Genomic DNA, 12,956 nt, shown 5'->3' with positions numbered 1-12,956 from the left:
GTCCACATGAGGAGCTTCATGGTTTTCTGTGACATAAATCATTTTCTACTCTGCCGTTTTTTGGCAAATTAGATTGTCTGGTTTGGTTAGTTTACCCCATTGTCACAGTTAGACACAGCTGCTATAATTCCAGACATTGCACAGATATTCAGTGTCTGGCAGGAAACTACCCATCCATTCTCTAATACTTTGTTTTAGTTTAGGTATAATATACACTGTAGTACACAAATCTTGAATGTGTGTCTTGATGAATTTGTATATATTTATATACTATACAAAGTGGTAGCAGTTAGATCAAGATACAGAATGTTTCTCCACCAGGCTCCTCCGTCCATAGGATTCTCCAGGCAAGAATACTGGAGTGGTTTCCCATTTCCTTCTCCAGGGGATCTTGCTGACCCAGGGATTGAACCCAGGTCTCCCGCATTGCAGGCAGATGCTTTAACCTCTGAGCCACCAGAGAAACCCCATACACTACGAAGTGGTAGCAGTTAGATCAAGATACAGAATGTTTCTAGCACACCAGAGTGATGCAGAGCTCAGCTAGAAGCCTCCGATATCTGATGTATCCTAAGAGAGGAGAATCTTTTCTGTTTCTAAAATGTGGTAAGCCAAGATTGGACAGTAGGAAGAAACTTTGGGGAATGAGAGCGGGAAGGATCCCATAAATTATATTGCCAAGACAACACAGTAATAATTAACCAGGAAACTTGGGGATTGGGATTTTATTGTGGCCAACTGGAGACCTTTCTCTAAAGGGATTCCTCAATTTCAGCCTATTTCTGCTTGGTGGGATTATGTGCCCAGTCTTGGCAGATTCTCTACTTTTTCAAAGGAAGTTGGAAATCTAGATTATGTACAATCTCTCAGTTTTTAAGTGCTGGTATATTGAGTGTTCCCCATACCAACAGGCAATTCTTGGACAACAGCACGGTGCCCAGCAATTGAACTCAATTCTGACTCTACCCAGACATAGCACCAGATTCTACCTGTTAAGTACTTAGTCCTACCAGACCAACCCCTACTCCAGCATACAGTTCCAAGTCCCAGTTGTTACCTGTGCTTCTGACTCATAAGTTGGGTTCTATTAATTTGTTAGACTGACTCATAGAACTGAGGCATTTTACTTACTAGATCACTGGTTTTTCATAAGGATATAGCTCAGGGAACAGCCAGATGGAAGAGATGCACAGGGCTATGCATGGGGAAGGAGTGTGGAGCTTCCATGACCTCTCCACAGGCACAGTTCTCCCGGAATTTTCACATGGTCACCAACTGGGAATCTCTCAACCCTGTCCTTTGGGTTCATCATTACATCATTACGTTGCATGATTCATTAAATCACTGGCTACTGGGGAGGGATTCAGCTTGCAACATGCTGCGCCTCCCCAGAGGTGGGGCAGGGGAGGGCTGTAGGGGGCTTGGGAACTGAAAGTTCAATCCTGTAATCACAAGGTTGGCTCTCCTGGCAACCAGCACCTATCCTTTGCTGCTGCTTAAAGTCATCTTCATATAACACAAAACACCTTGATCACTCAATATTCCAGAAATTCCAGGGTTTTGGAAGATAACGAGCCAGGAACTATGGATGAAGATGGAGTATATGAGAAATTTTGGTCATCTCAATGACCAAATGTATATTTGTTCAAAATCAATATAATAGCTGGTGACATATTTTAATTCATGGAAAATGCTTTTCAAGTCCAAAAGTATATGTCTTTAAGCTGGATTTGGCCTGCTAACCAATTTTAGACTTCCTTACTAAACAACACAATAGAAAATAGTTTCCTGGTTACCCTTAAAGTGGTCAGAATCTGAACAAATGTATGGGGTGCTGGTAAGCTGTGAAGAGAATGGGAGAAGCAGGGTGTTGGAGGAGAGAGACTGCTGAAGAACTCTGGGGTAGCCTTTTCCTCAGACTCAGATCCCAGGGATGGGGCAAAAAGCTACATCCCAGTTTGTCACCGCTGGGTTTAACTATGCTGTCCAAGGAAAATGAGACAGAATGGTCAACTCTCAAATATTGGGTCTTAATTGTACATCTATTTTTCTATTCTCACATAAGAAAGATTTATTGAAATGAGGCATAGACTTAAATATAAGAATTAAAGCAATAAAACTCTCAGAAGAATACAGGAGTAAGTTTTGTGATCTTGGGTTAGGCAAAGGAACATTAGATACAACCCCCAAAGCACGAGGGATGTTAGAAACCAGGTAGACGGGACTTCATAAAAATTAAAAATTTTTATGCTTAAAAGGATGCCATTAATGTGAAAAGATCCCCACAGAATAGGAGGATTATTGCCTCCCAGAATTGCAGTATACAAAATTTTTAATCTGAGAGAATGAGAACCATTACATATGGTAGTACTTGCATATGTATTAGCTTGAAGGAAATGGTGTGGATGATGTTCGATTTCTAGAATACAGCTTACCCTTGTAATTATGTCTGTAAGATCACCATATACACACAGTTGACAAAAACATACAGGGTTGAGTTCCTGTATGTTTCTGAGAACCTATAGGTTTTTGTCAACTGATGAGTACATAACCTTGTTTTACCTGTGTTTCTGTTCAAAGATACAATTTAATATATCATTTTTATAAATAATGATATACAGTATTTATAATGAAATGTTTCAATGAGTATTACTGTGTTATGAGTAACAGTGAGATTGTGTACCTTAATTCTCCCCTAAGTCATACATAAACGCATACTAGTCTGTATAGTCATGCATATAAAGTCCTGGGAAGTGAAAAATTAAGCATTTAAAGTTTTATAAAAGCACCTAATATTTTCCTATTGATGGAGCTACAGGCTGTACAGTGATGCAGTGGACACTATGGTCAAACCTCTCCTCTCCACTCATGACCCAGATAAGCACGATGGTGTGATCATTCACCTGAAGCCAGACATCCTGAAATGTGAAGTCAGGTAGGCCTTAGGAAGCATCACTATGAACAAAGCTAGTGGAGGTGATAGAATTCCAGTTGAGCTATGAAAGTGCTATGGAAAGATGATGCTGTGAAAGTGCTGCACTCAATATGCCAGCAAATTTGGAAAACTCAGCAGTGGCCACAGGACTGGAAAAGGTCAGTTTTCATTCCAATCCCAAAGAAAGGCAGTGCCAAAGAATGTTCAAACTACCGCACAATTGCATTCATCTCACTCGCTGGCAAAGTAATGCTCAAAATTCTCCAAGCCAGGCTTCCACAGTATGTGAACATCTTCCAGATGTTTAAGCTGGATTTAAAAAAGGTAGAGGAAGCAGAGATCAAATTGCCAACAACCGTTGGATCATCGAAAAAGCAAGAGTGCCAGAAAAACATCAACTGCTTTGTTGACTGTGCCAAACCCTTTGACTGTGTGGATCACAACAAACTGGAAAATTCTTCAAGAGATGGGAATACTAGACCACCTGACCTGTCTCCTGAGAAATCTGTATGCAGGTCAAGAAGCAGCAGTTAGAACTGGACATGGAACAACAGACTGGTTCCAAATAGGGAAAGGAGTATATTAAGGCTGTACATTGTCACCCTGCTTATTTAACTTATATGCAGAGTACATCATGCAAAATGCTGGGCTGGAATCAAGATTGGTGAGAGAAACATCAATATCCTCAGATACACAGATAACAGCACCCTTATGGCAGAAAGTGAAGAAGAACTAAAGAGCCTCTTGATGAAAGTGAAAGAGGACAGTGAAAAAGCTGGCCTAAAACTCAACATTCAGAAAAGATCACGGCATCCGGTCCCATCACTCCACGGCAAATAGATGGGGAAACAGTGGAAACAGTGAGAGACTATTTTTCGGGGCTCCAAAATCATTGCAGATGGTGACTGCAGCCGTGAAATTAAAAGACGCTTCTTGGGAAAAGTTATGACCAACCTAGCATATTAAAAAGCAGAGACATTACTTTGCCAACAAAGGTCGGTCTAGTCGACTATGGTTTTTCCAGTAGTCATCTATGGATGTGAGAGTTGTCCTATAAAGAAAGCTGAGCGCCAAAGAATTGATGTTTTTGAACTGTGGTGTTGGAGAAGATTCTTGAGAGTCCCTTGGACTGCAAGGAGATCAAACCAGTGAATCCTAAAGGAAATCATTCCTGAATATTCATTGAAAGGAATGATGCTGAAGCTGAAGCTCCAATACTGTGGCCACCTGATGCAAAGAGCTGACTCATTGGAAAAGACCCTGATGCTGGGAAAGGTTGAAGGCATGAGGAGAAGGGGACAACAAAGGAGGAAATGGTTGGATGGCATCACTGAATGGATGGACATGAGTTTGGGTAAGCCCTAGGTGTTGGTGATGGACAGAGAAGTCTGGCATGCTGCAGTCCATGAGGTTGCAAAGAGTTGGACAGGACTGAGCTAGAGAACTCTGATACAAGGGCTGGATGAGAGAGGTAGTATTTGTGGGCATGAAAAGAACTTGTACCTTGGTGTGGGGATTTTTGAGTGTCCTACAGCAGTGGAGTGGGGCATTATGCAAAATCAACAAAATCTTGAAGGAAAAGTTTCTGCCCTGGAGACAGTATTCAACTTCTGGTAGACTGACATAAGGTATGGTTCATGCTTTTCCTTCTAAGTAACTGAACTTGCAGCTCTATACCAGTAGGGGTTTGCACTTAAAGTCGACCTTAGCATTAGTGCACAAAAATAAGGTTTCATATTCCTGGAATGATTTAACGTCAGTGGCACTGGAGGCTATTCGCATTATATAGGTTCTTTTAACAACATCCCTGTAAAATAAGCCAGTTTCATAAGCGTTGAAAACCTGCTCTTTCATATATCCTCTTCCTGTATAACAATTAGCAAGTATTGTTTGAGTTCCGCAGCTTCCAGATCTGCAAAACTTGCCCCACCTGCAAGGTTAACACAACAGATACCATCCTGACTTTTGAAATGTGCAAGCCTTCCAGCACTAGTGGAGAGGTTCTTAGGCTTTTAGTTTCACAACAAGGCTGTCCACGAGACCTTTTTTTATCAGTTGTCATCTCATGAATCCACAAACTGAGCCGCTTTTCCATCTATTCCACAGCTTCCTCGCTCACTATGGATGTCATTTTAGCACTTTTCGGAGCAGCTACACGTACGGATCAAAGAATTTCCTTTTTCTTTAAGTACCGCATAGTTGATTGAATAAGATTGAACTCATGGCCAAGAGCACTACAGCTCATGCCTGAACGAAGCTTATCTAACACACGTATTTTTCTCCATAAGGTACATCAGCCTTCTTGTGCTTATGAACATTAGGCAGCACCCCAGCACTATGCTCAGGGTCGTTTTAAACAGCGAAATCTCTAACAGAGAGCCCAAAGATGAAAAACCGCGGCAAGAAATAGACCGCGAATACGACACTTATTTACACTTCTAGAGCTGAAGTAATATAGTGGATCATGTACTTCCAATCTCGACGATCCACCACTGGTTAACTCAAAATTTTCTCTCTCTGCGCATGTCCGCAAATAAACCCAGAAAGCACCGAAATTTTTGATTTTGGGGGTGACAGTAAATTTTCACAAGTAAGCGAGTTCAAAAACGTCAACTACTAAACAAAGGTCGGCCGTCTTTCCACAGGCAAACAAATTTTGCTTCAAGGATACATCCTCTCAGGCGAAGCGGCGGAGCGCTGAAGACTACTCGTCCCAGCATGCCTCGCCACAGCAGCGAGCCCGCGTCTGCAAGCCCGAGCCTCTGGCCCGGAAGTGTCGCATTGGGTGCGCGTAGCAGGCGTTGCGCATGCTCCACGCTGCGGGGGTCCGCCCCAGCCACTGCCTCCTGTCTCGCACCACTACTCTCTATCCCTAGAGCTTTGCCGTTGGGCACAGCTGCTTCGCCCCTGTAGACCCTGCGCGGTAGCGACATGGAGGAATTCGACTCTGAAGACTTCTCCACCTCCGAGGAGGACGAGGACTACGTGCCCTCGGGTGAGCGACTCCGCCTGAGGCGAGAGGCGACTCGCCCCGCCCAGCGGCTCACGTGAGGCGCGCTTTGCCCGTTGTGCGTGGGCCCGGTGGCCGGGCAGCGCTCGCCTCAGGCGGCCCCGCCCCGCGCCCTCGCCTGCCGGCCGGCTCTGCACAACCCGCGTGGCCCTGGTTGCGTCCGCCGAGGCGTTTTGCGCAGCGGCTCCTGGTGGCCTGGATTGGACCGCCGCCCCACCTCGGAGGGCGGGAACCTGAAAGTGAACTCAGACGCTGCGGGTCGTTGGGCATCGCGTTTTCTCACCCACCCTGAACTCTTCTGAAAGGCAGACCTTGCGTCCCCAGGGAATTGCTAACTGGCATGTCCCACATATAAGCTTTCTGTCCTCAGAAGTGATCTGATTGTTTAAAAGTTAACATAATGATGCCCTTTACTTCTTAGCAAAGATTGCACTCATTGCTGTCTTTTCAGACCTTAGTTGTAAAGTTTTTGTGTAAACCCGGGCTAAAATGTCACCCAGACCTAACCCGTCCGCCATCCTGCGCTTTCCACAGGCTCCCCCATCTCATTAGATGTATCTGCTGGTACAATCGCTCAGGTAAAAGCAAAACCGAAAAACCCGTCGGAGTTGACCTTATTCTCACTCTTTTGATCCAGATAATCATTCAGTTCTGTTTGAGTCCACGTGGAAGGTTCGTTTCTAACACTCCCTCAGTAATCTCGCTCTTACTGAGCTTCCATTATCACTAAGACTCTCCATAGCTTCCCAACTGGGTTACCAGGTTCCGTTCTTATCCACCAACATTGGTCTTATGATATTGGCCAGTGTGATAATTTGAAAACTAGTTTTCATATTAATCAAAAGCACCGTGTTAGTCGCTCAGTCGTGTCTGCTTCTTTGCGATCCCATGGATTTTAGCCCACCAGGCTCCTCTGTCCTTGGAATTCCCCAGACAAGAATACCGAATTAGGTTGCCATTCCCTTCCCCAGGAGATCAAACCCGGGTCTCCTGCATTGCAGGCAGATTCTTTACAGTCTCAACCCCGATGAAGCCAAACAGATGGCATGGGTATGCTTAAAAATAGTCAAGTATTAATGAAATACTTTGAATCTGAACCTTTTCCATCACCTATTATCCCTGTCAGTTCTCTCTAGAAGAGACTGCTTTCTTTTAAAATTTGGTATTTGCATTGTTTGTTGACTTAACTGATCCATGTTAGGTCTTCTTTTAATACCCTTTTGAGTCTTTCTCCTCACTGCCAAAACATAGACTTTTTCAACTTCAGACCCTTCCCAAATCCCCAGCCTGCCAATGTTCCTATGTCTAATTTGGATTAGACTGGTATTGATTCCTTTTTTGTAATGACTTTGTGGACACCAGGTTCTTGGCTGAGTCATGTTGTATATAGTTATTGCTTTTCTTGAACTAGATTTCTTTGGAGTGAATAATTGCCATTTTGTTGTTGTTTAGTCATCTGTGTACTTAATACTCATTTGATCCTAAACTCTTAAAATTGTCTAAATCATCTTTCAAGACATTTTGATATATTAAATAATCATTCACTTTTTTGAAGTCCCTCTCTGTCTTCTGACCTGCTGGGATTTGACTTGGCTTTACCATTTTTACACTTAAAATCTTCCATCCTGACCACCACTCTGGATGTTCCTTTTGTCTCCCTTTTCTTTTGGATTCTTTGTTTCTTGGGTCCCGTGATGTCTTCATTCTTGGTGTGTTCCACCAAAATGAGAATAAATCCTCAAATAGCTTATTGAAGAAAAATGGATGATAGAAACTTTTTTTGTGTGAGACCATGACTATCTAAAAATAAGTAGGTGGCCCTCAGGCATGATTAATAGTTTGGTATGGAGCTCTGTATTCTACAGTAGTTTTCTATCTGAATTTTGAAGGCATTTCTCCATTATTTTAAGAAGTCTCTTGTTGCTAGTTTTTACTCATTTCCATAAAATTTGTTTGTCTCTGGAAGCTCATAGAATCTTTGTTCCTGATATTTTCTGATACTTCACAGTGATATACTGTACCTTAGTATGAGTCTGTTTTCATCCATTGGTCTTGGCCTTATGGAACTTTTTAAATTTGGGAAGGGGACCGTTTTCTCCATTTTATTTTTTTGGAATTATTGTATATTTACTCTTATGTTGGGCTTCCCTGGTGGCTCAGCTGGTAAAGAATCCACCTGCAACGTGGGAGACCTGGGTTCAGTCCCTGGGATGGGAAGGTCACCTGGAGAAGGGAAAGGCTACCCACTCCAGTATTCTGGCCTGGAGAATTCCATGGACTGTATAGTCCATGGGGTCGCAAAGAGTTGGACATGACTGAAGCGACTTAGCAGCAGCAGCAGCAGAGCAACTTTCACTTTTCACTCTTATGTTGACTGGAACTCTCTTTTCTTCCATTTTGATCCTCTATTTTCTAACTCTGATTTTTTTTTCTTTATGTGAATATTTCAGTATTTTAACATCCTCCTCTTCTGTTGAGTATTTTCTCTTTCCATATTTTTTTCTATGTTTTATGGCTTTTATTAACACAAATACAATGTGTACACAAGCTGTCTGTGTGTTTTCTTTTCTGTATGGCCTGGCATTGGTGACTTGGATGGCCCTCTTTCCACCATGACACTGGCTTTCTTGTAGATGTTGGGTGCAGTCTCAGCACAGTAAGATTTGTTGCACATCAGCAGTACTTCAAGCTCTTTGACATTGTAGACCAGGAACTTCCGAAGCCATGGTGCGGCATGTGCTTTATTTTCTTGTTGTCCTTATCACCAGTATTGGGCATCAAGATGTGACCCTTGAATATTTTTAATTTTTAATAACTCTCTTTGTTGTTCGAAAACTTTTAAATAGCATCATGTTCTTGTTTTGTGAGTGCAAGTATCTTATTACTATATGGATATTAATTATAAAAGTTTTTTTCCCTAGTTTTGTTTCCTCTGAATTCCTTTCTGTTTTTAGTCTTGCCTTGATATTAGAGACTTTCCTCAGTTGTTTGGCGGTCCTAGTTCACTGTACATTAAACCTTTAATAATTAAGTGGATCTGGAGGAATGTTCAGAATACCACTCTTTGTAATGGCCCCAAACCAAATATCCATCAATACAGGAATGGGTAAATAACTTGTGGTATAGTCATATAATGAAATAATATTTAGGGATGACAATGAATAAGCTATATCTCCATACAAAGTGAAATAAAAGAGTTAGTTGCTCTCAGTCGTGTCTGACTCTTTACGACCCCATGTACTGTAGCCTCTGTCCTTGGAATTCTCCAGGCAAGGTGACTTACAAATAAAATGTCGAGTGAAAGAAGCAGGATGCAAGAGTTCATATTGTAGGCGTCTGCTTAAGGCTCAAAAACAGATAAAACTAATCTGTTTCATTAGAGTTCAGGATAATGGTTCTTTGGGGGATGTGGCTGGTAGCTAGTGATTGCAGTAGGGCACAAGGGACTTCTGCAAAGCTGTTCATGTTCTGCTTCTTCAGTTGGGTCTAGTTAAACAGGAGTGTTCAGTTTGCATAATTTCAGTGAACTGTGCATTAGCTTGTGTGCTTTTTGGTATGTTACACTTGCAGTAAAGCTTATATGAAATAAAAAAGAAAAAATTGATTGAATCTCTTTGTGTACAGGATTTGTTGACTGCTGCCCACAGAAAGTGATCAGACTAGTCATCCAAGGAGCACTTTTGTTGGGGACCCTGAATGTCAGTGTCTGAAGATGGGAAATTGACATATTTGTTTTTTCTGTCTAACCTGAAGTGTTTTTTTTTTGTTTTTTTTTAACCTGAAGTTTTTAAGCCTCTTTCTAAACCTCTGTTATTGATAAGAGAAGATACTTTTGGTTACTTTTGAAAGATATCCATGATGAGGTAAAAACATCAGTTTCTTCTTTGAAAAGTGACAGTAGTAGATTTGGAATTTCTGTTCATTCAGCATATAGTTGTAAAGACATGCTGATCCATGTCCTCATGGTGGGTGGAGCATAGCAGAAATTGCAAATATAAGTAGAGTGAGTTAATGGACTCTCCTGGAGGCCTGGAGTAGGCGAACTTATCCTAGTCTTCAGGAACAGGGAGGACAGCTCTCAGAAAATATTTTAGTCTGGTGAAGAACAAAGGAAAGTACTAGTTTTTCATAATGAAAATGTGCCATCTCCATGTGAAAACCTTTATTCCTGTCTGTCTGACCACCGTGTTATGTTATTTCAGGTGGAGAGTATAGTGAAGATGATATAAATGAATTAGTGAAGGAAGATGAAGTGGATGGTGAAGAGGAGACACAGAAAACCAAAGGGACAAAAAGAAAGGCTGAGAGCGTTCTGGCCAGGTGATGCTGCCCTCAAGGCCCTTAGAAGTCAGGGGCTGTTGACACAGCCATCCAGATTGCTGGCATTGGTCTGATGACAGATTTCTTGCTGCCAGTCTCTAACCTTTTTCTCATTGAGGGAAATATTTGGTGACCTTTTAGGATTAAATTCTTATTCTCTGGTAAGCTTTAATAATTTTTGAACTTTAATTAAAAAAAATCAATAGGTAATATGTGCACCTGATTTAAAATGCAAAACTGGGGTATCCCCCGGTGGTCCAGGGGTTAGGACTCTATGCATCCAGTGCCAGGGCCTGATTCAGTCCCTGGTTGGGGAACTAAGATTCTCCAAGCTATTGGTTTGCCAGAAAGAGAAAAGAAAAGCTCAATTACTAGAAAAAATATGTATCCCATTCCTATTTCTTGTTGCTTTGTCTCAGAAGAATTACATTGCCAGAAATAATTCTCTGTCCGTGCCATGTTCAGTCGCTAAGTCATGTCCAACTCCTCGCAACCCCATGGACTGTAGTCTGCTAGGCTCTTCTGTCTGTGGAATTTCCCAGGCAAAAATACTGGAGTGGGTTTGCCATTTCCTCCTCCAGGGGAATCTTTATTGACCCAGGGATTGCATTCCAGTCTCCTGTGTCTCCTGCACTGGCAGGTGATTCTTTACCACTGAGCCACCTGGGAAGCCCCTCATTCTGTGTATATATATAAGTGTGTATTTTGTATTTCCTACTTTTTAAAAATTTTTTTGCCACACAGCTTGTGGGATCTTAGTTCCCTGACCAGGGATTGGATTCATGCTCTCTGCAGTAGAAGCGGGGAGTCCTAACAGTGAACCAGTAGAGAATACCCTGTACCTCCTACTCTAAAAAAAAGTATGAATAGTAGCGTAGTCTGCGTATCTTTTGTCACTTTCCTTATTTCACACCTTGGCGATGATGCTACAGCAGTACATTTAGCTGTACCTTTTTATTTTTGGTAACTGCATTGTGTTACATTTTATGGATACACTCTACTCTGTTTAAACATTCCTTGAGAGACCTTTAGATTGTCCTTATCTTTACTACAGCAAATAAGACTACAATGAATATTCTTTGTCTTTGTACCCTTGTATATTTATAAATCAGATCATGGAGAAGTAGAATTGTTTGACCCAGGGTTATATGTAGTAAAATATATATATATATTGGTATAGGCAAATTACCTTCTATAAGCCTGGTACTAAATTGCACTCCCAACAAAAAAGTATGAAAGTTCTCACAAGTTACTTAACTCAGATAAGGGAGTCTTTCAATAGAAGTCTTTTATTCTTTTTGATTGGTGTTTCTGTCTTCCTGGGCATTGAAGCAAAAAGCAGATTGTAGAAGAATTTTGAGTATTAGATGATTCACTTGAAGTCAGAATAGTCTTAGGAAACAATTTGCTCTTTTAAGTCTTGGCTCAATTCTTTTGTCCTTGAGTTTTTCTGTATTCCAGCTTTCCTGTCTTCAGAAAGTTGGAAGAAACATGGATTCTCTACTCCCCATTCCCTCAGAATTCTAGAAAGAAACAGTGTGACTAAATCTGAGGCTCTCTTCAATATCTGTTCTCCAAATGGAGTGACTTTTAAAAGTATCTGGCATATATATATTCTTAGAGCCCTCTTTTTGATTGAGGTGATTTTCGGTGTTTTCTTGGTGAGAATAGCTAGTCCTAATTCAGAAGTAGAAGAGTAGATTTTAATTCTAAGTGTTTTTGGTAAATGGTAACTCTGAGAGCTCAGTTCTTTTTTTCTTCCACAAAATCTCAGCTTAACCTCTCCCACTCACCATGTCACACGGTGAGGTAAGTAGTCCTTTAAATCAGTCGTCCCTATTTAAAAGTTTTCTGAAGTTTCCAACATGTTTGGAATTCAGGAAAGAATAACTGAAATTATTTTGCCTGTTTGTCTTATCTTTCTTCTTCCTTCTTACTGTTGGTGACTAGGAAGAGAAAACAAGGTGGCCTCTCACTAGAAGAGGACGAAGAGGATGCCAATGAGGAATCCGGAGGAAGTAGTGGTGAGGAGGAAGATGCAGCAACAGAGCAGCAAAAAGGTGTTGAGTCAGAGGATGCCAGGAAAAAGAAGGAGGATGAACTGTGGGCCAGCTTCCTGAATGATGTAGGCCCGAAATCAAAAGTGCCCCCAAGTACACACGTTAAAGTAAGTTAACTGGTGAATAGGATGACTGCTTCTTGGAAATTTCCCAGAAAATTTACAAACCGAGATTTGAGACTTACAGCAGAAATCTGATTAGCTGCTTTTTAATAGTAACTCTACTAAGTGAAAAGCAAAGCATTCCCTGTGGGAGAAAACATAAGCTTTTCTAATCATATCAATTCAGTGAGTATTTAAGTGTTTAGAGATGAAACACGTGTTGAGACTATCCGGGAACAATATATTTGAGTGGATCTTTTAGTTTTCATCCTAATGTGAAATTTATTACACTTCTTTTTTCATAGACAGGAGAGGAGACTGAAGAGACAAGTTCAAGTCATTTGGTCAAAGCAGAAAGGCTAGAGAAACCTAAAGAAACAGAAAAAGTTAAAATTACAAAGGTGTTTGATTTTGCTGGTGAAGAAGTCAGGTAAGATGACATTCACAAACTTCAAACTTAGTTCTTTTTTTTTTTTTTTTCCCCAAAATTAGTTCTTTTTAAAAGAAACATTTTTCTTTTAATGTATATT

General features: G+C 41.2%; 1 protein-coding gene across 1 annotated transcript in view; it reads left to right on the top strand.

The window, feature by feature from the left end:
- Nucleotides 1–5,724: 5,724 nt before the first annotated feature.
- The window catches only part of CFDP1 (craniofacial development protein 1), a 104,363-nt gene continuing 97,131 nt past the window's right edge, over nt 5,725–12,956 (top strand). The window contains exons 1-4 of the mRNA XM_019979626.2: nt 5,725–5,930; nt 10,148–10,265; nt 12,216–12,432; nt 12,732–12,856. Of these exons, the coding sequence (XP_019835185.2) occupies nt 5,867–5,930; nt 10,148–10,265; nt 12,216–12,432; nt 12,732–12,856 (524 nt within the window). The 5' untranslated portion in view covers nt 5,725–5,866. The remainder of the gene's footprint in view (nt 5,931–10,147; nt 10,266–12,215; nt 12,433–12,731; nt 12,857–12,956) is intronic.

The sequence above is a fragment of the Bos indicus genome, chromosome 18 (assembly GCF_029378745.1).
Source record: "Bos indicus isolate NIAB-ARS_2022 breed Sahiwal x Tharparkar chromosome 18, NIAB-ARS_B.indTharparkar_mat_pri_1.0, whole genome shotgun sequence".
In the NCBI taxonomy this organism is placed as follows: Eukaryota; Metazoa; Chordata; class Mammalia; order Artiodactyla; family Bovidae; genus Bos; species Bos indicus.
The sequence above is the reverse complement of the archived record's forward strand: the minus strand, read 5'-3'. Positions and strand labels throughout refer to the sequence as shown.